The sequence below is a fragment of the Poromitra crassiceps genome (assembly GCF_964638095.1).
Source record: "Poromitra crassiceps genome assembly, chromosome: 1".
NCBI classification, from domain to species: domain Eukaryota; kingdom Metazoa; phylum Chordata; class Actinopteri; order Beryciformes; family Melamphaidae; genus Poromitra; species Poromitra crassiceps.
This window is the reverse complement of record NC_139623.1, coordinates 38,990,768-39,018,598: the sequence shown is the minus strand read 5'-3', so window position 1 is coordinate 39,018,598 and position 27,831 is coordinate 38,990,768. Positions and strand designations below refer to the sequence as shown.

The following is a 27,831-nucleotide window of genomic DNA, read 5'->3' as shown; positions in this document are numbered from 1 at the left end:
CACTGTAAAGTGAGACGACTAAAGATTACAGGATGTCTGCAAGTGTCTTCACGTTAAATCTAAGACTTTTCAATTGCTTTTTAATACCAAAAAGAGTGAAATACAAGAGTAATTTTGTCACTTGAATGAGGTGGAAAAAAGAAGCGAAATAACTTTTTTTGAGTACATGTCTGCGTGACTGGGCTGGTTTGTCACTTGGTGACAAACCAGATACAGATGTGCTTCCTTGACATAATACAGTGTCAAGGAAGCACAATATTTTGAAAACTTGAATGGTGTATTTAGCTATTCAGATTCAAGACCTTCTCAGGACCTGCAGATTAGGACAAGTGAGAAGACGCGAGGACAGGACAGGACATGATAAGATATGAAGGAAAGGAGAATGAATTAGTGATGGACAAAGTGGTGCTAAATGGAACGGGGTAGGGTGAGGATGCTGGAAGTGAGTGTGCTGAGCTGCATCTATATGGGTTTTGGTTGTGTGCACAAGGCCTGACCTTCTGTCAGTCAGCAACTACAGACAGACAAGGGTGAGAAACAGAGAGAGACAGAGAGAGAACCCTATACTGACAAGAGAGGGTGTACAGTAGAATGATGAATAACAAAGTGCAGCTTGGAACTTCAGCATACTGAAAATGATGTTGAATAGTATGTAGAGTAATACTGTCCATAACATGTATGTGTTTGGGTTTTTTGATGGTAAAGATGTGCTTAGGAGCACTCGTCTTCCCAACATCGCACCTGCTGTTTCAGCGCTCTTGGCGGCTAGTGTTTTAGGGCGGAGCGCTCTGGGCGCCTCAAAAACAGTTCAAGCATGCTGATAAATGTCACTTTTTTCGACCGACCAATCAACATCGAGGAAGAGGCAGGACTAAAAAGATCAACAAAGGTAGGTATGAGCACGTATGTTAATGCATGCCTATATGTGTGTATTAGTGTGTGTGTGTGTGTGTGTGTGTGTGTGTATGTATGGGTGGGTGGGTGGGTGTGTGCATGTCTTTTTCCCCCTGAAAACCTTCACCCATTTTCTCCACAATTGTACTTGACCAATTTTCCCCCTGCTGCCCCGGTGGCTGCTCCAGCCTCTGCCAATCTGGGGAGAGCCGTAGACTAGCACCATGCTTCCTCAGACACATGGGCAGTTGCCAGACGCTTCTTTTCACCTGACAGCGGGGAGCCTCACCGGCAGGACATAGCACGTGGGAGGATCACGTTATTCCCACCAGTTCCCTTCCGCCCCGACCAGGCGGCCCGACCGACCAGAGGAGGCGCTAGTGCAGCGACCAGGACACATACCCTCAATTCAGCTTCCCACCTGCAGACGCAGCCAATCGTGCCTGTATGGACGTCCGACCAACCCGGAGGTAACACGGGGGCGCGAACCTGCGACCATCCTGTTGGTAGGCAGGGAATCTACCACTGTGTGCCTGTGTGTGTGTGTGCACTAGGGCTGTGAATCTTCACTGGCCTCCCGATTCGATTCGATTACGATTCATCTGTCAACGATTCGATTCGATTCGATTAAACGATGCATCACGATGCATCGCGATGCATCTTAAATCGATGCATCACTTTTTCCGCAATACATGATTTATTTTTTCTCACTTTCTTTTTTCTCACTGTGTGGCTACTTTTAAAATAAAAGTGCATTTGGAATTGCATTGTATTATGATCCATAATTAAAATAAACAACTGCATGTACTTACATTCTATTTTATTTGATTATAAAAAAAAAAAAAAAAAAAAAAAAAAAAAAATTTAATAATCGATTTTTGATATTTGTTAATCGATGCAGAATCGTGCACGTCCGCATCGCGATGCATCGTATAATCGATTATTTTTGACACCCCTAGTGTGCACGCGCCTGTGTGTGTGTGTGTGTGTGTGTGAATGAATAATTCCAGCCGTGCCGTGCTGTCTGCCGGGGCCCCAGCCTGTCAGAGGATGAAATATTCATGCTAACCTAGTTGGGATGGGATTGATGAGCGACCACGGGAGACGAGGAGGGAGGTGGAGCAAGAAACAGAAAGAAATAAGGGAGAAGGCATTTTAAAGAGAACTCTACGTCTGCATTCCAATTATCCTCCCTGTCCTAGTAACGTTACGTTGTCCCAGTAAGAATATGGCCAGCATTAAGAAGCCTGTTTGATCTGCTACAAACTGGGAGCCATCTAAAAATATAAAATAAAAATAACCGCCTCACGGTTGTATGCCTCTGCCAACAAGTCAAGTTGCAGTCTAAATCCATGTCTGCCCAGACATGGATGGTGGTGTTTGGTGTTTTACTTTGTTGTTGTGGGTTTTTTATGAGTATTTATAATTATATATTTTACTTTTGGTTTTATTGATTGTGTATGATTCAACTTTTTATCTATGATTTTATATTATTGCATGTTTTTGTAGATTGTTGGGACTTCACTGGCCTGGAACAAACGGCTGGACTGGGGGGAATGAATAGCTGTGCCAAAAAAAGAAGAAGCTAGGCCTATGTGCTGTAGCCTATTGTATTTTTCATTTGCAAGTTAAACTGTCAGCTGAGCTCTGTTAATGAAGCTTTGGCTAAAGCCCTGAATTTTACAATGATGTTTTGAAATAAATATGTTTAAAAATCGATTGTGTGTTAAAAGTTTGTGTTACGTTTTCATTGGCATTAATATATGACAGTAATTTATTTTCAATGTCCGCTATCAAGAGCAATTTGGTTAATAAAATCGCTGGGCTTGGCGCAGTGTTTGTGGTGTGGGAAATGTGTTAAAAGCTTGTATTACATTTTCATTAGCGTTAATACACTAAGGAAGGTATGTGACCATAATTCATTTCAATGTCCGCTATCAAGAACAATTTAGTTGGTCAATGAAATCGCTGGGCTGCGTCGTGCCATGCAGTGTTTGTGGTGTGGGAGATTCGAGCTGTCAAAAGAAGACAAAAGACTTGCTCCTGGCCAATCCCGGCGCTTGACTGCTGCGTAGGTGGGCATAGGACATGGTTTTGGCTTAACCACGGTGGGTTTCGTAATAACGCCGCTGCGACTGGTTTGACTACAAATACGGCTGCGTCGAAGGGACAAAATAGCGGCATGCGATTAACGCGTTATGGTCGGCCCTTAATCGCATTGCGATTAACGCGTTAACGCTGACAGCCCTAATATGTATATATATATATATATATATATATATATATATATATATGACATGTATGATTCCAGTGAATGATTTCCAGTGAGAAACATGTCTTCACTCAGATACCATTTTTACAGAGAGGAGTACAGAGGACTCATAGGGAGCTTCGTGACACGGTACGGTAACGATCACCTGAAGCTCAATATCAGCAAAACCAATGAGCTTGTGGTGGACTGCCAGAAGAACAGCAGGCCACGCCCCCTGTCCTGGTTGTCGTCCAGGGAGAGGAGAGGAAGTGAAGACTCATCTTGTGGTCCAAATCAATATAATTGATGTGATTATTAGTTCAATTTAAAGGATTTTGGTGTGTGCAAAAGTAAGTGACAACACTTCCACCATTTCTTGTAGACCTTTCCACTGGTGTCCCTCAGGGTCCCTCAGGGTCCTTTCCTGTTCCTTCTCTACATGGGTTCACTTGGTCACGTCATTTCATCTCACGGTTTTTCCTATCACTCCTATGCCGACGACACACAGCTTTACCTTTCCTTCCCCCCATCTGACACTTCAATCGGGTCACGGATCTCTGCCTGCCTGAAAGACGTTGGTGTCTGGATGGCTGATCAGTGATCACCACCTCAAACTCAACCCTGAAAAAACCGAGATCATCTTCCTCCCTGGCAAAGAATCCCCCCTGACTGACCTCTCCATATCCATTGACAACCACATCGTAACTCCATCTCAAACAGCTAAGAACCTGGGAGTGATCCTCGACCACCAACTCACCTTCTTTGCCTACATTGCCGCAACAGCACGCTCCTGCAGGTTCTCCCTCTTCAATATTCGCAAGATCCGCCCATTTTTTACTAGAGAAGCTACACAAATTCTGGTACAGTCATTGGTCTTGTCGCGCATCGACTACTGCAATGTCCTTTTGGCAGGCCTTCCTGCCTCTGAAATACTTCCTCTTCAGCTCATTCAGAACACAGCAGCCCGTCTGGTCTACAATTTACCTAGATTTTCCCATGTCACCCCCCTTTTCCGAGTGCTTCACTGGCTTCCCATCCTGGCACGCATCAAATTCAAAACTCTGGCACTGGCTTTCAAGGCCGTTCACTAAACAGCCCCCTCGTACTTACAGTCTATGGTCACTTTCCAAACCTCTCACCGCCCCTCCACTAGTGCAGGACGTCTCGCCCCTCCCCTGCTACGTGGGCTCAGAAGCCGCTCTCGGTCGAGACTTTTCTCCTACCTGGCCCCAAAATGGTGGAATGAACCCCTGACATCAGGACTAGGGCTGTCACTTTTCATTCGAAATTCGAATGCAACTTCGAACGTGGGGGAGGGGTTCGTGTTCGATATGTAAATTGACTGTTCAAATTTTTTTTTTATTATTATTATTATTATTTTTTTATGAACCAAAATTAACCAACTGCTGCTTGCTGGTAATGTTAATCCCATGTCAGAAAAAGTCTCCAGATTTGTCGCGTTAGTCTCTTCTGAGAAAGATTGTCTCCAGGGTCTGAAAAGTTGTCTCGAGTTGGATGCAGCCAAGTTTGTGAGGCAGTGTTGTGACTGTGAGCGTCCAAGCTAACACGTCGGGCTGATGCCCGGTGGCCTGGACTGATTTTTTTTTTTTTTTTTTTTTTTTAATTAACACATTCACTGCCAGCTGTTTTTTTTTTTACTGTAGGTAGCTTCTGCCAATGGGTTTTTTTGAGGATTCTGGCTCATCTTTCAACAGCCGAGGATTATTTTCTGCTAAGATTTTGTGAACACAAAATATCTCAAAAGAACTAATAGAATGTGTGCTTTCTCTGTCTAAAAGAGTTAGTTTGTAGAGTTAGTAGTTATGTAGGCATTAGCACTTGAATACAGCATGGTTTCAGCGTCTGAAAATTTAAGCTGAGATAAATGCCTTTTTGTGAAATTCGATAGAACAGTCACTTTAACCATTCATTTTTGGCATCAGTAAGACGTCAGACATCTAAACAATAGTTTTGAACAGTAATTTCCTCCATAACAGCAGGAAACCCCCCTCTCCTTCAAACTCCTCCCTCCATGTGTGTTCTCCTCCTGCCTCCCTGGCTCTGCAGCGGGCGTGTCACAAGCGAGTTGCTGCTGCTGCTGCTGCCTGTGTGCTGGCGGCCGCTCTTTGGGCGAGTCTGGATGGGCTCGCTCGTTTCTTGGGGTTTCGGTTGAGAGCTTTGATGAAGCTTTTGCGATTCTGGTCTTATTTATGCTGCGTGTTTCAAAGTGTGTTCCACCCGTAATCTATTATGCAAATTTGCAATCCCCCACCGCCAGCTCCCTGCGCGAAAGCGAAAGCGTTTTCGCCCATCCATTTTCATGAGAATGGCTTCCTCACGCGGCTGTTTTTGCTTGGCTTTCTCTCGTCTGGAGAGCACTGTCGCCACTTAGTGGGTCGGTAAAATAGATTATACACATTCAATACCTCCCATATTTTAATATGAGATGTAAAAGGGGTTGATCGACGTCCCACCGTCAATTTTTTTTTTTTTTTTTTTAAGACGAGATATCTCGTCAACGGCAGTCAACCGTTTTTTTTTTAAGACGAGATATCTCGTCAACGGCAGTGAACGTGTTAACCAAAGAACTTCGAATATATTCGAACGAATTTCGGGCAATTAAAGTTCGTTCGAACTTTATTTTGGGAAAAAGTGACAGCCCTAATCAGGACTGCCGCATCACTACCCATTTTCCGCAGAAAACTTAAAACTCATCTCTTCAGACTTTACATAGACCCTTCCTGAATTCCCTCTCTCCTCTCTGCCTGCTTTCCATGTGTTTTTAATTGAATTCTGTTTCTGAAATGTATGCTCCTTTAATTGTTCACACCTTTAATCTCCCCTTTTATATTGGCTTCTCCTATTTTTACTATTGTTTTTCTATTTTGTCTATTCATGTTTTATTGTGTGCTGTATATGATCATGCTGTAAGTCGCTTTGGATAAAGGCGTCTGCTAAATACCAATAAAGTAAAGTAAAGAATTACACAAGATTGTTTTCTCAGCTACAGTGGTAAGCAAAGCAATATGATGTCACAGTGAACTTGACCTTTGAACTTTTGCATATAAAGTCTCATCACTTCATTGTTTTACCCACTAAGACACTTATGTCACAATTAGCATGACTTCTTGAGTTCTGGCCAAAAACATCTTTGGTGTGGTCACAGTTACCTTGACCTTTGACCAACAAATTGCAATGTGTTCATCCTTGAGTCCGCGTCGACGTTTGTGCCAAATTTGAGGAAATTTCCACAAGCTGTTCCTGAGATATCGCGTTAAGGTGGGCTCAGACTACAGGATTTTGAAAATCCTAGCCGATTTTGAAATCTGGCTGTGACACGCACATAAGGAGAATCTTCATAGATTATCTTCCCTATAATCTCAAACATGCCCACACTACAAGATTTATAAATACTGCGCACCACACACTACAGGATATAATTAAGATTATGGAGCAATGGACAGAAACAACTGGATTGCTTCCCGCAGCAGCAATGCCTTTTTCCCCACACTGCCTGATAGACAGGTAGGAGAATACAGCCTCTGACTGGCACGGGTTCAAAACTACAGTATAACAACTTTTTATTCATTGGTCATTCATTGTGATATAGTAAATTAGTGACATTTTCCCCAAAATACTCATGGTTCTGTACTGTTGGTATTTGGTAGCCTATCTGATGCCTGCAGTGCACTATAGGAGCAGAAATTGACTCGCATCAAAAGGCCGTGTCAGTTAACGATAATGACGGGAGTCTTGCGCAGCAGCAGGATAATGTATTCGTGCAGATTTTCAGTCCTAAATATCAAACATGTTTGATATGATCAGGACGGCCCCGATGAGGCTGTGAGCAGATCGGGTGGGGTAAGATTGGATCTGCAAACCGCTCACATTACAAGATAATCTGTGCCAAACATCGGGCCCGACCAAGCTTGGCAAGCTGCCAGGCCAGATTTCTCCTCAGATTCTCGGGAGGGGTAAATCGGGCCAAATATTCTGTAGTCTGACCCAGCCTTTAACGAGCATGGAACGGATGGACAACGCAATGATGTTTTGGACAAAAGAAAAAGGCACGGCATCACACACAAAGTCTGATTGGATCCCTCGGCGATGAGGGAGCTTGTGCACATTTTGTCAACAAAGTTACAACCATTTTAGCGAGCACACATGGCAAAAACCACCCCTCAAAGTTTAAATAGACCCCAATTGTCACAAAAATAAATCCAGAATACTGCTGCTGCACATGTCCGGCACCGCACGAGATAGTTTGCAAATTGCAATCCCTTAGGTTTGGTTTCCCGGTGACAAACAGCAATTTGAGCTCTGCTATCAGGCTCAACTGATAAGGTTTTCTAGCACTTCTCAGGGGCAACACCACTCAATTTATGAAAGTGATTTACATCTATTCAGGAACTGATTTAAATATATTAAGGAAGTGATTTACATATATTCAGGAAGTGATTTACATATATTCAGGAAGTGATTTACATATATTCAGGAAGTGATTTACATATGTTAAGGAAGTGATTTACATATATTCAGGAAGTGATTTACATATATTCAGGAAGTGATTTACATATATTCAGGAAGTGATTTACATATGTTAAGGAAGTGATTTACATATATTCAGGAAGTGATTTACATATATTCAGGAAGTGATTTACATATATTCAGGAAGTGATTTACATATGTTAAGGAAGTGATTTACATATATTCAGGAAGTGATTTACATATGTTAAGGAAGTGATTTACATATATTCAGGAAGTGATTTACATATATTCAGGAAGTGATTTACATATGTTATGGAAGTGATTTAAATATATTCAGGAAGTGATTTACATATATTCAGGAAGTGATTTACATATATTCAGGAAGTGATTTACATATATTCAGGAAGTGATTTAAATATATTCAGGAAGTGATTTGCATCTATTCAGGAAGTGATTTGCATCTATTCAGGAAGTGATTTACATATGAGGACGCATTTAACTAGAACCAGCATTACTCTGTATCCCCAAGACCAGGATTGAGGAGCACGGCTCCAGGTAGAGTCCAATCAATATTTATGAGCATGACCAACTTTCTCCTAAAGCTATAAACCAGGAAGCTAAGACTCAAACTTGTATTGCTGTCAGGTATAAAGTCTGGAGATGCTCCGCTGGGAATGAAATGGAAACGATACGGTAAAAGAGAGATTTTCTGCTGTCAAAGCTACTGCAGAGTAAAGCTCACTCGTGTATAAAAACCTATGCGTTCTGTGACTTCAAAACAAAATCCAAAATCTGCCAGCAGTGCCTAGAGATAGGCATATGGTGAGATCCCTTAGTTCTGAAACCACACATTTGCCCTCACCACCGGCCTCACTGGCATCAAAAGCCACAGCGCTTTCTCTCTTTTACTCTTTCTCCCTCTCCACTTTCCCGCTGTGTGAATAAAGACTGAGAACACTAGAAGATATGAGGAGCAGGGTGGGATTTACATGGAGGCCATGTAGGCCACGTTGTCCCTCCCTCTGGCCATGATGTCCTGAGATCCCTAAGGCCACCTTGCCAGTGCCCTGCTACCAGCCTGCTACTGTCAGTTGCTTTAAAAGCATCATGCAAAGGATGTGTAATTGGCTCATTTTAACACACATTTCAGAAAAATCGCTTTTCACGATGTCAATAGAGCAATTGCCTTTGTGCCCTGACATGTGGCCTTGTGCCTTTTTTTTGTTTCATTTTTTTTTGCGATGCCGAAGGTCAAATGGCCTTGCCCCTAAACGACGAATGACCAAATTCCCACCCTTACGAGGACTAACGACTCATCTTTTTAAAAAGGAAAGAAGAAACTACATATCCCATTCATGAAGCAGCTCCACACTTTGAGTCCTTTTATAGCGAGTGCTGGCTTTGGTAGAGAGAGTGGCTCATACTCTTTTATAGCGAGTGCTGGCTTTGGTAGAGAGAGTGGCTCATACTCTTTTATAGCGAGTGCTGGCTTTGGTAGAGAGAGTGGCTCATACTCACAGAGTAACAACATTGTTACATTCTCATGTTGAGCATTGTTCCACTTAAAAGTTGCTTTGTCTGCAGGATTCACACCGTTTCTTAATTTCCCATGACTTAGCATATCTAAGTCAGAGCGCTTCCATGTTGTGTTAAATGTTGTTTTTCAGCTCAGAAAAGTTCTTAAGAGGGTTCTTAACTCATTGAGTGCCAGCCACTTTTGGAGAACGGACGCTCCCAGTGCCAGAGTTTCAGAGCGTTTTCAGTGATTTCTCGAGGCCCACAGAATATTGTGTGATATTACTATGTAAACACCGAACACGCACAAAGAACGATGAGACTCTCTTCTATCATCTGCAAAAAGTTTATTGATCCCATTTTCCGTTCTTTAGTTATGAGCCGGAGAAGATAGGCTGTTTTGAGCAAAAAGACACTTTTCAAATTAGAAGCTGAGTTATTCCGCCTTTTGTGAAATGCAGCATTTCAAGCACATTCACTGAGTCTGAAGATAATATTTTCTGATGTAGTGACGTGGTGTAGTTGTGTGGTGCCTGCGTGCCCCACCCCCCTCTCCCCCCCTCAGCTGCAAACTCCTCCCCACACTACACAGCCTCACGCACCCAGTCTATTTTCGGAGCGCTTCGTTTTTGTGCGCCGGGCGGCTCCCAGCGCGACAAGGAAATGCCAAACCGCACTGCAGGGAAAGGTTTGGCACTTCGGCGTCGGGTGCTGCCTTTCTGGCGGCTAATCGTGTGAAGAAACTATGCAGACAGATAGACAGAGGCAGAGGGGCTCAGTTGTGTGCGCGGATTGACTGATGTTCGCAGCCAACATCAGCTGCAAGTCAGAGCCATCTATATGGCTCTGGCTGCAGCATGAGCGGTTTCTCTTTGATCACGGGCGTTTTTCCTGCTGTTTTCGGACCTTCCTCTAATCTGGAGAGCACTGTCGCCACCTAATGGGTCGGTAAAATAGGTTACACACATTCAACATGCCCCAAAATTTTACAGGAGATATATTAGGCTTTGATCCACGTCCCACCGTCAAAAAACGCAATTGACGACAATCGTCGTCTTTGGCACTCTACGTTAGTATTCGAATTGACGACAACTGTCGTCATTGGCACTCAATGAGTTAAGAGGGTGTCTCCACTACAGGGGTTTGTTGTGGATTAACAACAGCTGAATCAACCAGCACCCAATGCAATGAATGTGTGAAACAAGTTATAAAACACATGATCGTGTCGTCCTGTAAAGTGAAGCATTTTTAATATTCCCTGATTTCCCGAGAGATTTGATAAAATTCCCTGATCCGGAATAGGGCTGCTCGATAAATCGATTTTGAATCGTAATTGAATTAATTAGTTAGGACAATGTAAAAAAATAATAATCGTCAAATCGATTTACACATTAACTAGGGTAATTATGTTACGGTGGGGCGGCTCTCTCTCATGTAAGCGTGCTGTTTAAGGTGCTCGTCCCTTCTTCCCGCTGTAAAGTCTCTCTGGAGGCTGTGACTACAGTGGCTACTAAAGACAGCAGCGCAATGAACTTATTTCAACACCTCCAAAAAGCACAGGAGTGCGAGCAGCGTGTTGCACTGCGGGCTGTACAAGATAACGATTGCCACCCACAACACACACACACACGCACACACACACACACACACACAGACGTTATCACCAGACGGTGAAATGTTGCCTTTATAGTTCACATAACAACAAGACAACACGTGAGTCCACCGAGTAGCTTCTGCTTCATGGCTGTAGTGTAACGTTATGTTACCAGCCTCACTCACCCTGTCTGTCTGAATTTCCTAACTGCTATCTCAGTGGCCCGTATACCTGTTGTGACTTTGTGTTATTCTAGTACAGATATAACTCCGAGCACGGGTGGTCCCTTAGCTCTAGACACTGCTGATATAATTATATAATTATGTCACGGAGGCACACGCGCAAGAGTCATCGAACCAAGAGTATCCCTCCAACAGAGCGCTCGATCAAATCCACCAGTGTCAAGTGACTGCAGGTTAGCAAGCAACAGCCAGGAAGTTAGGCATAGCAACTTATGAAAAAAGAAGGCTCTGCAGGGGAACACATGTTTCGAGAAGTATAATAGTATAAAAAAATCAAGTTTTGAGAGAAGAAAATCGTCAATTTTATTTTTAGGCAAAATCGAACAACCCTAATGCGGAATACACAACATTCTCTGTCTCCTACCTGCCGTTGAGCTGAATGCGGTCAGCCAGTTTGGAAAGCTGGTCAGGCAGGCGGCGCTGTTTGATGACGCCCTCCGGGCTGACCGACACCTCGCACAGGGAGTAGGTCTCCGGCGCGGCCATCAGGCCGAACTCGTTGAGGGTGTGGGAGACCACGTCCTTGGCGGTGGTGTCCTTACTGATGATGATGTAGCAGCTCTGCTGGTCGGCCTTGAACACCCGGATCACCTGGTCTGGGATGTCTGGGTGGGGAAGAGAAGAGAGAGGAAAGCTATCAGCGACAGCGATTGATTGGTTATATAACAGGTGGGTGGCTGACTGATAGACCAGTAGAGGCCAATAACGAGGTAATAACGGTCTGTAACATAACATGCCAATAATGTAATAAACCTAAATGTAATGAAGTGAAGGGTAGTCTATAATATCATTGTTACACAAGCAATTTTGGACCTCCCTGGTGGTGGTACACATGGTTATAAGGACATTTGTGATGCAACTGCAAAGCCTCTATTATAATAGGCTTGATTGTACTTAGTTGCATGTCATTATTGACATTTTGTTTATTTGTTATGTAAGAGGCCGGAGACAGACAGACAGACAGACTGACAGACAGACTCACAGACATACAAACAGACAGACAGACTGACTGAATGACTGACTGACATACAGACTCACAGACATACAGATGGTATGATTGGTCTGATTGGAGTCATATGTTGTATTTATACTGTTTATTATTTTGTGTCAGTGTGTTGGCACTGGAAAAAGTGTTTTATTTAAAATGTGTCTGAATAATCCCGTAAGGGATGGGCTGCGTGCAGCCAGACACGAAAATAAAATAATCATTCATTCATTCATACAGACAGACTGACTGACAGACAGACAGATAGACTGACATACAGACTCACAGACATAAAGACTGACAGACAGACAGACATACAGTCTCACAGACATACAGACAGACTGACTGACAGACAGACATACAGACTCACAGACATACAGACAGACAGACAGACTGACTGACAGGCAGAAGGACAGACATACAGACACACAGACAGACTGACAGACAGAGAGACAGACAGACAGACTCACAGACAGGCAGACATCAGTTCTTCATCAAACACAAAACTTATATTTCGAGTGACAGTGGGAGTTGTCTGCACTCTGCACATGATATGAATGCTGACATCACAGGTTACCTGCCTTTAAGAAATACTGGGGTCCAAAATAAGCACAGTAAAAGTGTACAATACAGCCTTTTTAAATATGGTTTGAACCAAGTGAAGCAGAAGAAAGAAACAAAGAGGCATACATACACTCACAGCAGCTGAGAAAAGCAGAGCATGCAAGGAGCACAACACTTTTCAGCACCATGTGGGCTCATGGGCATGACGGGTGATGGTGATGTCACCAGGACATACTGTTTCTATTCCCAGTGCTTTGGATTAGATTTGAGTTGAACCAGTGACTACAGTACATGGCATGAACCAAGCCTCATTTAACTTGACAGATGAGCTGTTTTACATATTTTTTTTTAATTCAATGCTAAATCTTGCAAACAAAATAATTTATTTATGTTTATTATAATACACCATTTTAAATAAAAAATAAAAAACCAGAATGAGGCCATTTTCCCATGTCATGTTATCGTTTAAAGGGATACACCACTTTTTTTTTTGCCACATCCCCCCCACATAGCCAAGATACCCCCTGCCTTTACCGGCATTGTCCAAGCAGTATACAGTGAGGCTGAGCTACAGTCGTGTACAGTTAGTAATTATCGCCATGGAATGGAGGCCGATGGTACCACTGTTAAAAATCCGCTAAAACACACATCTTACGGCGCTGAAATACATGTTGTGCTTCAGGGACTCACCACACGATGAAATATCAATCCAAAATGCACATAGCGGTGTTTTTGGAAGGAAAATAGACAGCCGGCACTACTTTCCAAACATGGCCGCCGGGCGCACTGATCTCACACAGCGCCTCAAAGCACCATGGAAACCAATGTAATCAAAACAAAGGACAACTGCGATAGTTACTAATCATGGCGGACTTCCTGAGAGAGGATGATGACGATTACTACTGGACAAACCAAGACCCCGAACCTTATCTATTTGTACCAGAATATACTGAGGAAGAACTACAGGCTTTAGAAGCAGAGCAGGCAAGACGAGAGGCTGAGGCAGCCGAACAGCCGGGCGGCCGAGGGGAGAGAACGAACCGGGATGGACTGGTGGTGTAGATGTGGAGCATGCCAACCGATGCCGACAGAAATAGAGTGTTTTGGATTGATATTTCATTGTGTGGTGAGTCCCCGAAGCACAACATGTATTTCAGCGCCGTGAGATGTGTGTTTTAGCGGATTTTTAACAGCGGTACCATTGGCCTCCATTCTATGGCGATACTTACTAACTTCACGACTGTAGCTCACTGTATACTGCTTGGACAATGCCGGTAAAGGCAGGGGGTATCTTGGCTATGTGGGGGGGGGGATGTGGCAAATGAGCTAAACGTAAAAAAGAGTGGTGTATCCCTTTAATTGGACAAACGCAATTATCAATAGTGAGAGTTCAAAATAAAAGCCTGCATCCCAGTGGTGAAAGTAGATTCCCGGACAGCTAACAGCGCAGCAGGGAGGTTTGTGTGTTCAATCATGAAAATGTCCCCCTGAGTGAGATGCTGCATTAAACATCCCTGTGTTTGAGTAAGGAAGAGGCTATGGCCCATTACTCACAGGGAGAGAGCGAGAGCCGTGAACACTGCACGCTGATAGGTGGAGAGGGAGTGCCACAGACTAGATAAAGCTATCATACGGTCACATCGCGTACGTGCGTGTGTGTGTGTGTGTGCGTGTGTGTGTGTGTGTGCGTGACTGTGTTCAATGTGTTTTGGTTTGGTCATGTGTGGCCGTTAACGATAGAGAATGGAAGCAGATCACGTAAAGGAGGCGGCCTCAGGTAGAGCCTGGGAAGCGATAAAGGGCCTGTTTGACTGATGAGTTCATCCCAATGCATGCACACACGTGTGCGTGCACACACACACACACACACACACACACACACACACACACACACACACACACACACACACACACACACACACACACACACACCATCCTCATGTGTATCAAGTACAAAAGGGCAAACCTCAATGGTCAATGGTGTGGATGCCAAGTCATTACCCTCACAATTATTAACGCAGATCGCTGATCTGTGTGTGTGTGAGTGTGTGTGTGTGTGTGTGTGTGTGTGTGTGTGTCTCATAGCTACCACCTTTATCATCATTATTCCAACAGCAGCACGATAAGCGGCAACAAACCACCGAACCACAAGCCATTAATAACATGATGAGAGGGAACGCAAACAGCTGGGAATCAATCACCTCCGCGCCTTTAAGAACTACAGGTGGAGGCATAGGTGTGTGTCTGTGTATGTGTGCGTGTGAGAGAGAGAGAGAAAGAGAGAGAGAGAGAGAGAGAGAGAGAGAGGAGACTTGTAGGTCTGGATGTTCTATTTCATCTCTCATTCGGTGTCTCACCTATGGGAACGCCCTCGCGTGACCGAAGCTCCAATTGCACCACGTCTGCCAACCGGCAGACCAATCACCTTACAGGTGATACGGGACGGGCCGGCCCTCTATATTAGGCCGCGGAAGTCGCCCGGAACTTCATTCAAGCTCTCTTCCCCGTGAAGACCACTGCTCCTACAGTATACCAGCGTATCCTTATCAGAGTTTCACTCAACTGTCCACAGACGAGCCAGCTCGGTAGTCGAAGGACGTGTTATTCTGTTGGAATAAGCTGCCGTATTTTCACTGTCAATCTACGTCCGGGTGAGTCTTTGCCGACAAGCCCGTTCGTCTCTGTGTGTCTAGCTTAACCATCGAAAGTTAAAGCGGACTTTTACAAACAGCTTAACGAGTCGGATAGGCAGTATTAGCGCAAGCGTGCTGTAATACGGTCTCGGTATTTAATGTTAGTCGGCTGACATTAGCGAAAGCGTGTTAGACCGTCTAAAAAGCTGTTGTTCCCCTGCCTAGCCGCTGCTACCAGGGTGAATATTGAGCGAACGGTTATCTGCAAAAAGTGTTGATAAACCTAGTAGTTTAAATGAACGTTGGTCGGCTGTCATTAGCGCAAGCGTGCCAGTTCGTCCAAACGTTGTTTACTAAAACTTTCCTCTGTCTAGCCGCTGCTAACAGGGGGAAATTAATTTAGCTTGCCTGCTAGTCGGGTTATCCACTGTGCCTCACCAGCCAGGGGACCCGTCTATATTAGCGTGACTTGCCGCCTCAGACGTGTCAAGACTCAAGAGCTAACTGCTAGCTGCGGGCGTAGCTAAATAAAATAAAAAGGGCGACCATGTCAACCAGCTCACTCCCCGAGGCCTCGGGCAGCAGAGCCAAGAAACAGCGTACAGAGGTGGGCATAGACACGGGGCCCCGTGCCTGCCCTACCGCGTGTGGCAACACGCTGGGCAAGAGGGATACACATCCCGTTTGCGTCGCTTGCATGGGCATTAAGCACGCACAGGAGTCTGTCATGGACCCCAGTAGCTGCAGTGACTGCATTACCATGCCCCCCAGAAACTTGCAGCGGCGTCTAAAGATTGCAGCGGCCTCAAAACCCGCTCCACGTCTTTCTGACACTGCAGCACAGCCGCTGGGGGAGGGGACCATAAGGCCTCTAGATTGGGAGATGGAGACATCTCAGTATGACTACCTCCTCGAGTCGGAAGGCGAACAGGAGGAGGAAGAGGGGCTCATTGATCAGCTCAGCAATGAGTCTGATGATGATAGCTTCCCCCCCCTTGGTGCACTTGACCCGCTCTCACGGGCGGGCAGTGCAGCTAGCGGGGACATTCAGCAGGCTGCCTCTCTGCACGATGTTGACATACATGAGGTATGCAAGAGAGCAGCCACTAGACTGGAGATCGCCTGGCCTAGCACGCAGGCGAGCGAGAGCCAGGAGAAAGATCTTTACGATGGTAAAGTCCTACCCTCTCGCCCCGCTGCCACGAAACAACTTCTCCCTGCTGTCCCCGCGTGCGTTAAAGAAGTTGGACGTTTTTGGGATCAACCCCTGCGTCACAGAGTGCCTGTCAAGGGTTACTCAAACCTGGAGATGGCGAATGCGGAGGCTTTGGGGCTGTCAGAACCCCCACCAGTAGAGAGGGCTGTGGCTCACCACCTTAACCCCTCTCGGGCTACCTTGGCCAAGGCTAGCCCAGCCCTCCCAGGCAAAGCGGACCGCTTCACAGCGTCCATGTACCAGAAAGTGTACAGATCAGCAGGACAATCAGTGAGTAATGTCAATGTTGTCACCCTGCTAGCAGCCTACCAAGCTGAGCTCTTCCAAGACATGGGGCTCATGCTGGATAAGGGTACTCCTGACATCGCTATCTGGAAGGAGATGTGTGTCGTCACCGACCTCATCCTCCGTGCATCCAGGGGAGCGGTGCAGGGCTGCGGCCGTGTCATGGGCCTGGCAGTGGCAGGAGAGAGAGCCCTCTGGCTTAATCTCACTAGCCTGCCAGACATGGACAAACAGGCCATAATGAACTCACCCTACGACCCGACCAAGGCTAGGGGTTTGTTTGGCGAAGCTGTCACGGCGATGCAACAAACGAGTGACATGAGGAAGCAGCAGGGAGAGGCACTGAACCTGTGTCTCCCCCGCAAAGCGGTCCCCTTCCCGCGACCCCCTGCCCGCGAGGGATTTGCGGCAGTGGCTGAGAAGGGACGCAGCGGCTATCCAAAGAGACCTAAACCCCAGACGGCGAGCACCCCACAGCCTCAACAGCGTGGGGGCCAGCAAAAGAGGTGGCCTAAGAAGTCCTTCGCTGCCGTGGCCGCTGCCACCAACAGCTCTGGTCCGAGCCGTCCTGCCCGTCCGCGGGACGTGAGCAAGAAGAGGCCGGCCTAATGGTGGTGGTGGAAGGGGAGGTAGATTCTCAGAGGTCAGCACTAGAGGAGTTACCTGCTCTGAGCCTCCCCGGGACAGACTGGCTTTCCCCGCCTTCCAAGAGGCGCAGAAGGGACGTTTCAAGCCTACAGTCGTCCCAAGGCGAACTGTTCGAGGGCCCGACGAGGTCAAGCTGCCGTTCCTGCAGTTACGCAAAAGCACATGTTCCCCCCGTGCTTCCCATTCAGTTGGGTACAGTGTCACAAAGCACTTTTCACAGTTTCACAGAAATAAAACTGAAACCACTGACGCATCCAGGCCCCCCAATAAGGCCGAGGGCGCAGTGGAACAAAAACTGTCAAAAAGAAAAAGTGGGGAGCGACCTGTGGCCGCCAGATGGCACAGTCGTTCCGTCTCTGGGCTTCAGCCCGCCCGGTCCTCTTGCTGTCATGGCAGAGGCGTGGCGCGCGTGCGCGGTTCATCCCTGGGTTCTGACCACTGTCACAAAGGGTTACAGGCTCCAGTTTGCGATGAAACCGCCCTCCTTCAATGGAGTGCAAGCCTCGGAGGTGACAGGGGAGGCGGCCCAGGCTCTAGAGGACGAAATCTCGTCTCTCCTAGACAAGGGCGCAGTGCGAATTGTACCGGAGGGGGAAAGAAATACAGGGTTTTACTCCCGTTATTTTCTCATCCCAAAGAAAGGAGGCTCGCTACGTCCTATCCTGGATTTGCGTATCCTCAACTTGCACCTCCGAAAGTACAAGTTCAGGATGCTCACGCACAACGTGCTGTTCCGCTCGATTCAACGGGGCGACTGGTTCACGTCAGTCGATTTGCAGGACGCTTATTTCCACATAAGCATCTGCCCGGGTCACAGGAGATTTCTGAGGTTCGCCTTCAGAGGCATAGCCTACGAATTTCAGACTCTACCGTTTGGGCTATCACTAGCTCCCAGAGTGTTCAGCAAATGTGTGGAGGCAGCCTTGAACCCGATGCGAGCCAAGGGCATCAGGGTGCTGGCCTATCTAGACGATTTCCTGCTATGCGCACCAAGCAAAGAGGAATCGGAGAGAGACACTCAGACACTTATGAACAGGCTAAACAGCTTGGGGTTCAGTGTCAATCACGCAAAGAGCGTGTTGTCTCCCACTCAAAATATTGTGTATTTAGGACTCGAGCTAAACACTGTTTTGTTTCGAGCTTTCCTGTCACAAGCACGAGTGGAAACTTTTCACCAGCACCTGGCTCTGTTTCACCGGAGGAGCCCAGTTTTATTACGGGTCTGCCTCCGCATGACGGGGCTCATGGCATCAGTCATTTCAGTAGTGCCTCAGGGTTTACTGAAAATGAGAGCTCTCCAATGGGACATGGCCCCCCGAACTCCGTCTAGCTCACATAAATTTCTTGGAACTGTCAGCGGTCTTCCTAGCCCTGAAACGGTTCCTCCCCTTCTTGGGGAAGTGTCATGTGTTAGTCAGGTCAGACAACACGACAACGGTGGCATACATAAACAGGCAAGGGGGCACTCGCTCCCTGAAGTTGCACACGCTGGCCCAGAGCCTGATCATGTGGAGCAGCGAGCACCTGTTATCACTGCGAGCGATTCACCTCCCGGGTGTCCAGAACACCGGGGCGGATCTGCTCTCCAGGGGACATCTCCTCTACGGAGAGTGGAGACTCAACCCCCAGGTATGCCACCAGATATGGGAGAGATTCGGTCAGGCATCCGTAGATCTCTTCGCATCGAAAGAAAACGCACAATGTCCGCTGTTCTTTTCCATGAGAGGCGGGGGTGCGTCACTGGGGATAGACGCGCTGGCCCAGCAGTGGCCAGACGTGTTGCTGTATGCTTTTCCCCCGATCAGTCTCATCTCCCCGGTGTTGCTCCGGGTGAGAGAGCAGCGGCTATCACTGATACTGATAACCCCATATTGGCCGAGCAGACCCTGGATACCGGAGTTGATACGTCTCCTCCGAGGGCAGCCATGGCCTCTGCCGTTACGCAGGGACTTAGTGTCCCAAGCAGACGGGCAGGTGTTTCATCCCCACATCGAGCGGCTGGCTCTATGGGCTTGGCCCGTGAAAGGATGAATTTGGAACAGTTGGGTCTCCCTCAAGCGGTGATCGAAACTATCCAGAGCGCTAGAGCGCCTTCTACGCGGTCCTTGTATGGCAACAAGTGGCGCGTATTTGAGAAATGGTGTGAGGACAAATCGGTTACTCCGTTCCAGTGTTCTGTCCGGGAGCTGCTGTGCTTCTTGCAGGACTTAAAGGATGGGGGCAGAGCTTTCTCCACCATAAAAGTCTATCTGGCCGCTATCTCTGCCTGTCACTTAGGCATAGGAGATATGCCGATTGGACAGCATAAACTTGTCAAGAAGTTTATGAAGGGAGCACGCTACTTACAACCAGTGCGTAAGCGTTTGGTTCCTTCTTGGGATTTGCCTACCATATTGGAGGCACTCTCTAGCCGGCCCTTTGAACCTTTGGAGAGTGTGGGGTTAAGGCTCCTCTCTCTTAAGACTATCCTTCTGCTGGCGTTAACTTCAACGAAGCGGATAAGTGAGTTGCACGCGCTATCCGTGCATGAGTCTTGCTTACGCTTCACCCCGGACTGGGGGAAGGTAGTGCTGCGCCCTAACCCGGCCTTCGTGCCTAAGGTTAGAGACTCGGCGTATAGCTGTGCCACGCTGGAGCTACAGGCTTTCCATCCTCCACCTTTCACAGGGGAGGAGGCTCGGCTTAACCTGCTTTGTCCAGTCAGAGCGTTGCGCTTCTATGTGGACAGGTCTAGGGAATACAGGAAAAGCAATCAGCTTTTCGTGTCCTGGGGGCCCCCGCATAAGGGGGGGCCCCTGACGTGCCAGCGTCTATCACACTGGGTGGTGGAGGCCATCGTCCTGGCTTACGAGAGCCGTGGACTGAGACCTCCTGAGGGCCTGCGGGCCCATTCCACCAGAGGCATGGCCACCTCATGGGCCCTTTTTCAAGGTGTCGCTGTGAGGGACATATGTGCTGCCGCCAGCTGGGCATCCCCACATACTTTCATGCGGTTCTACCGCCTGGACGTCACTGAGCCTTCGGTGGCTCATTCGGTCCTGAGTGTGGGGTCTGGCTAATTGTGTGCTGAAGTCCACAGGTTGGGATCGGGGATTCAACCTGTCACAGGTTATGGTCAGGTGGGCTTCGGAGCATGCAATCCGGGAGTGGGCCATATCTCCCATAGGTGAGACACCGAATGAGAGATGAAATAGAACGTAAGGTTACTTGACGTAACCCCGGTTCTATGAATCTCGAGTGAGGTGTCTCACAACTCTGCCCTTCTTGCGAAAGTTGTGGTACGTGGAAGAGAGCCTTATGGAATGAAGTTCCGGGCGACTTCCGCGGCCTAATATAGAGGGCCGGCCCGTCCCGTATCACCTGTAAGGTGATTGGTCTGCCGGTTGGCAGACGTGGTGCAATTGGAGCTTCCATAAGTCGGTCACGCGAGGGCGTTCCCATAGGTGACACACCTCACTCGAGATTCATAGAACCGGGGTTACGTCAAGTAACCTTACGTTTTGGGGAAAGTACAGACGTAGCACTACATTTCTGAGGTACTCCCCTAGTCAAGCTGGTGAGAGTGTGTGCGTTTTATATATTCATGTGTATCAAGGCGCTAGCTTGTAGCTCTGTTTGTGACGCCAATGTGGAAGTAACTTAAACCTGCATTCTTTAGAATGGCCTGCAGGGGGCAACTCCACTGGCTGCAAAAGAAGTCCGATTACATGGAAGTGAATGGGAAAATGGCCGGTACTTCTCACTTGATTTATGACCTCAGTAAACACTTTCCTAATGCGTTTCTGGTCTCAATCACCAGTTTCAAGTCTTCTTCAATACAGCTTGATGGTTCATTTGGTAATTTATGGTTCCATTTTCGAGTAAAATACGACGATTGAAAAGACTATGTTTTGGGGTGTGATTGACAGGTCGCCTGTCCAGTGATCGTGCAGCTCGCTGATTACGGACCAATAGCAGGCGGCGCTGCGGCTCTTCTCGTCCAAACTCACTTCCATTCTGGCTCCAAATAACCAAGATGGCGACAGTGAAAATGCCAACCTGGAGGCTTCAAAACGGGAATGCAAAAATATTAAATATTGATACTCTCTCTGGTGTGTCTACATTTTGTGTGCGTCTTTGAAACTCCGTTGCTCTTCTGTGTGTGCGGCGTGCGCTGCCCTTGTAAGCCGACTGCTGTAGTAGCATCTCCATATTTAAAAAACTGTTAAAAACCTACCTCTATAAGATGGCATTCCCGTAATTGCACCTCTATCAAAGTCCTTTTCCAATTTCTGTATAAATACGTTTGTTTTTGCTTTTATCTGGTAACTTTTTCTAACGGATTAGAAATAGCCTGTTGTTATTTCATTATATTTTTATTTTTCCAATATTTGTACTATTGCTTGTTTTTATTGCCTTGTTAAGCACTTTGTAACATTTGTTTTGAAAAGTGCTATAAAAATAAAGATTATTATTATCTGCTGTGTTTATGGAGGAGGCTGTGTGTGTGTGTGTGCGTGAGGCTAAAAGCTTTGTGTCTCATTAGCTGTGATTTGTGATTAGGGTTGGGGGAGCGCGCCACTGAAGAGCCAGCTATCATATTTAATCCCCTGGACGGGCCCTGAAGTGACCCGCACAGGAGGGTCATCGCTGCCGGGCCACTGGTGTGATTATTACCATAAACACTGTATCATTTATGATCTTAAACGCCATTTGTTTTCATCAGCACCCGAGGACCTATTTATGGACTGAGGCCAAAGAGCACTTCTACACAGGAAAAAATACAATATAAACAAATTGGCTTCCTTGGTTGGGTCGGATTCTCCTAGTGAGATTTTTTGCAGACGCAGCACTAAGAGAGGCTACACACTTCCCACCAGCCTCCTCCTCCTCCTCCTCCTCCGCCTCTCCTCTCCTCCTTGCCAAAGCTGTTCCCAGTTCCCACTCACTCCATCACGGAGTCGGAAGAGATAAGTCACACGTTAATACATGCAGAGATGGGCGAAAATACATCATAAAGTATTTTGATACAAATTACAAATACTTGCTCAAAAAATGTATCACAATACAAATACAAAATACTCGTCTGAAAAATGTATTTGAGATACAAATACGTATTTTGTATTTTGAAAATACATAAAAATACATTTTATAAAAACTGATAAAGAGCTGCAACAATTAGTAAATCCATCAATTCATTGCCAAATATTACATTAATTGCCTATTTCGATCATCTGTTCATCATTTTGAGCCATTTCTGTAAGGAAAATGTCCTAATTGTCTGATTCCAGCTCATCAAATGTGAAATTTTCTGGTTTCCTTAGATGGTAAATCATCTCTTAGTCCTCTGTGACAGTATTCTCCTTTGTGTACTAGGGTTGGCACCATGTACGATGGCATCGACCATCGTCGATGGGCCGACCCCCATCGACCTCTGACACTTCTACATCAGACCATCGTGATTATCTGTTCGAATTAAAAATTTGGCAGATTTAATAATAAAAAAGGCTATCTCCACTCAACCGCGACACACGGGGGACGCACAGGCGGCATTAAACAAGCGGCAAAGCGTACCTAATCCCCAGTTCAGAGAAGTGGTAAAGCGGAGAGGAAGAGAAGATAAGCAGAAGTCGGTTGTGTTGTGAAAATGTTAAGAAAGAAGAAACTTCACGTTCTTTCCTGTTTGCAACCCAATGTGAGTAATGTTACAAGTCTTCAACTGTGAATTCAACTCGCCTGTTTCCAGGAACTCTCTCCATTACATACTGTGTACAGGCTGCCTGCTGCTGTGTTTCTATCTCTCCTTAACGTAACCCAATGTTAGGTTCAAAACTGAGCCCACACAAATCTAACGTTAGCCACCAGTAATTCTGCCCCTTTTCTGCCACCTATTTAAATTAAACACACACACGTTGTTGGTCACGATCTGTAACGTTAACGTTTGATTGTTTTGCGCCTTTCAATATTGCTGGTAGTGATAGCCTACTGTTTGAATTGCCTGGCTCTGTGCTGTAGTAGTAGCCTATCCAAGCCCGCTGGTCTCTCATGACATGTAGAGCTCAGCTGTCCTGTTGTAAACGTGAACGTACATTGCAGTGGCGCAGCCAAACGGCACCACATGGACTTCATAAATCATTAATTAACCCCACCCCCCCCGTCAACCACGATGCCAACGTCCATCGCAATGTTTCACTGTGGAACCATCGCGATGGTTATTTAGGTGACATCGCATTACAGTACAATACATTACAGTTCTTTCATTTCAGTTTTAGCTGTTTTTCAGCACAGCTAATTTCTCCCTCACTTCAGCTGTTAATCACCTTCTGCGAGGGCTTTTGACTTACAGGCAGTATTTCTACATGTTAACCTCAAGCTTTGGAACTTTGACCATGTTAGCCCTAGATATCTGACATCATAACAGTATCCCTGAAGATGATGCGCCATGGCTGCAGTTATGGAAATCGCGGGCTCCAAATGTGCAAATGTGCGCCATCGGCTCATACTACAGAGTTGCTCGAGTGACATCACTGATGACATCACAACTGCCTGAGTAACATCACAGTTGAGCAATCAGTGGCTCGAGTGACATCACTGATGACATCACAATTGATCAAGTGACATCACTGATGACATCACAATCGTGACCCACACTGCCGCCCCACACACTGCCGCCCAGTTTGCCCATTTTAATTAAGAAGATAATTAGTTGTGTCTTGATACATACAATATGATACACTGGTTTGAATATGCAGTAAACTGTTTCATTTGCAGATAGGCCAGTGCATGCAATATCTAATCATCAATTTATATTAGTAATTTATCTCTGGGGGAATTTCCACCAACACAAGGCTTCATACTAGACGAAGAAGTGATGTGAAGTCTGACTCAAGACCCACCCTACTCTGCCTCTGATTTGTTGTTGAGTTTGTTCTGAGGGTAAGCCAATCAGAGGTAGAGTAGAAGTGACATGTCACATTTCTTTCCTCCACAGTTTAAACCTGTGTCAATGGTAAGAATGTGTCAATTTGAGAATAAAATGACATAAAATTAAAGAAAAAATATTTTATGTATTTAAAATACACAAAATACAAGGTCTGAAAGTATCTTGATACAAATTACATCTTATTTTTCTCGGTCCAGCCAAATACAAATTACAAAATACACAAATGTAGTTGAAATACGTATTTTAAATACATGTATTTAAAATACTGCCCATCTCTGAATACATGTAACGTTAGGCAACTGTCGCCAAAACACTCATTCTGAAGGAATGGAAGTCCTCCTCTTCACCGTAACGTTAGGGCAGTGGAGGGCAGAGTGTGATGGCCTGAGGTGCGGAGAGGAGCTGTGGGTGAAGCATGACCCCTAAGAATAAACACACAAATATGTTTGTCTTTGTACTTGTGGGGGCCTTCCACTGATGACAGTCATTCCCTAACACTCACCACTACATGCCAACCCGTACACTAACTGAATCCTAATTCAAACCTTGAAATGGTAATCGCAAAGTTCCTTATCTTGCTGATTTTGGCAAGATCTTTGGTACTAAACGGTGTGGTATTTCTGCACTCCATTTCCCAGAGATCAGCTGTCTATCAAACAGTGTGGGTGGTACTGTGACGTCTTTTTGCTTGATTTTCTGCACATGAAGTTTGAGTTTCTGTAGGTGGCGCCCTTTTCTCTGTTCAGGCATGGTGCATATCGCTGCTCATGCTAGCTTTCTTCTTCTGTAAAACACATCGTTAGGGAAAGACCACCAGAAACAAGGTGTTAAGAAGTGGAAATGTGAAGCCTTATGTTAACGGGGTGAAGCTGGTATAAACACGATTGTGTTATATTAACTGGGACCAGAGTAGTATAACCGTTAGACTACTCTGGTCCCAGTTAATATAACATAATTATATTATACTATAACGGACATGTATTTATAGGAAAATGTGACCAATTATTACTTTAACCCTAAACCCAAGTCCTAACCCCCATATAAACACCTTGAGGAAGTGAGGACCGGCCAAAATGATCTCACTCAGACTGGTTCTCAGAACGATAGAAGTACACACACACACATAAACACACACACGCACGCGCACGCACACACACACTATGAGGTCTAAATCCAAAGGCAGAATCTGGCTGTGGTTCACAGGATGTGAGATGGAGGGATGGTGAGAGTTCCTGAATAAAATAATCAAGGCAAAAAGGAGGGGGCATGGGGGGGGGGGGGTACATTTACTGGAAGACAAACAAACAGTGGCATTGTAGATATTTATACTTACAGTACAGTCCCATGGCTTGGCAAGCAGAGGGAGAGAAGACAGAGAAAGAGAGCCAGTCAATAACAGCAGATAAGGAAAAGACATAGTAAGAGAGAGCCAGTCAATAACAGCAGAGAAGGAAAAGACATAGTAAGAGAGAGCCAGTCAATAACAGCAGAGAAGGAAAAGACATAGTAAGAGAGAGCCAGTCAATAACAGCAGAGAAGCAGGGGAGGCAGAAAGACAACACAGCGGTTGGAAACATCATAACAGAGGGGAGAGGAGGGAAGACCAGAGGAGTTTATACTCTAGCCTTCATCTGTGCATGGGAAACCAGAGGTGCTGTGTGTGACTCATCGTGTGTGTCTACACTAGAACATCTGTTTAGAATCACAGTGAGGGAGAGACAGAGAGACAGAGAGCAGGAACAAGAGAGAGAAGGAGAGAAAAGGAAAGAGGGAAGAGGGAAAGAGAAATACAAAGAGGAGAGAGAGAAAGAGAAAGAGAGTGTGTCACGGAGAGAAAACCGAGAGAATGAGTGGACAAAACGTGTGTGACAAGTGACACAGGGTCAACTTCCTACACTACTCCCTCTGCTCATGTCAACGCAAACCAGGATGCACCCAATACCAACGCTGGTGGCCAATATCTGGTCCATAAAGGGGACCAGCACCAGTGAATTCTCCAAAACTAAAAGGCGATACCGAGAGCCAAGTGTAACATATCAGAAATCAATGGAAGCTAGATTTTCTGCTTTATCCCCGACACACCAAGGGCTGAAAAAAAGCGGAATATTTCTCTCATAAAGAAATTTTAATTAGCGGTATACTGTATGTCAATCCTTGAGCCGTAGAGAACTAGTGATCCAAGTCTAGTAAAAGTAACACCCCTTCCTCCAATAACAGGTATGACTTGGTACAGAAAGTAGGAAAGTGCTATCGGTGCCTCCTCTGTTCACTGATTCCTCTATGCTAATATAATGATAGGTAGGTCTTTATTCCTCTATGCTAATATAATGATGGGTAAGGCTTTATTCCTCTATGCTAATATAATGATAGGTAGGTCTTTATTCCTCTATGCTAATATAATGATGGGTAGGTCTTTATTCCTCTATGCTAATATAATGATGGGTAGGGCTTTATTCCTCTATGCTAATATAATGATAGGTAGGTCTTTATTCCTCTATGCTAATATAATGATAGGTAGGGCTTTATTCCTCTATGCTAATATAATGATAGGTACTGCTTTATTCCTCTATGCTAATATGATGATAGGTAGGGCTTTATTCCTCTATGCTAATATAATGATAGGTAGGGCTTTATTCCTCTATGCTAATATAATGATAGGTAGGTCTTTATTCCTCTATGCTAATATAATGATAGGTAGGTCTTTATTCCTCTATGCTAATATAATGATAGGTACTGCTTTATTCCTCTATGCTAATATAATGATAGGTAGGGCTTTATTCCTCTATGCTAATATAATGATAGGTACTGCTTTATTCCTCTATGCTAATATGATGATAGGTAGGGCTTTATTCCTCTATGCTAATATAATGATAGGTAATGCTTTATTCCTCTATGCTATTTATTCCTCTATGCTAATATAATGATAGGTACTGCTTTATTCCTCTATGCTAATATAATGATAGGTAGGGCTTTATTCCTCTATGCTAATATAATGATAGGTAGGGCTTTATTCCTCTATGCTAATATAATGATAGGTAGGGCTTTATTCCTCTATGCTAATATGATAGGTAGTGCTTTATTCCTCTATGCTAATATAATGATAGGTAGGGCTTTATTCCTCTATGCTAATATAATGATAGGTAGGTCTTTATTCCTCTATGCTAATATAATGATAGGTAGGTCTTTATTCCTCTATGCTAATATAATGATAGGTAGGTCTTTATTCCTCTATGCTAATATAATGATAGGTAGGGCTGTATTCCTCTATGCTAATATAATGATAGGTACTGCTTTATTCCTCTATGCTAATATAATGATAGGTAGGTCTTTATTCCTCTATGCTAATATGATAGGTACTGCTTTATTCCTCTATGCTAATATAATGATAGGTAGGGCTTTATTCCTCTATGCTAATATAATGATAGGTAGGGCTTTATTCCTCTATGCTAATATAATGATAGGTAGGGCTTTATTCCTCTATGCTAATATAATGATAGGTAGGGCTTTATTCCTCTATGCTAATATAATGATAGGTACTGCTTTATTCCTCTATGCTAATATAATGATAGGTAGGGCTTTATTCCTCTATGCTAA

The 27,831-nt window shown here is 45.4% G+C and overlaps 1 protein-coding gene across 1 annotated transcript in view; it reads right to left on the bottom strand.

Annotated features, from left to right (window-relative positions):
• rapgef6 (Rap guanine nucleotide exchange factor (GEF) 6) overlaps nt 1-27,831 on the bottom strand; it is a gene marked incomplete at its 5' end in the record, with an annotated part of 403,897 nt that overhangs the window by 50,214 nt on the left and 325,852 nt on the right. The window contains 1 exon segment of the mRNA XM_083643176.1: nt 11,349-11,589. Coding sequence (XP_083499302.1) covers nt 11,349-11,589 — 241 coding nt within the window.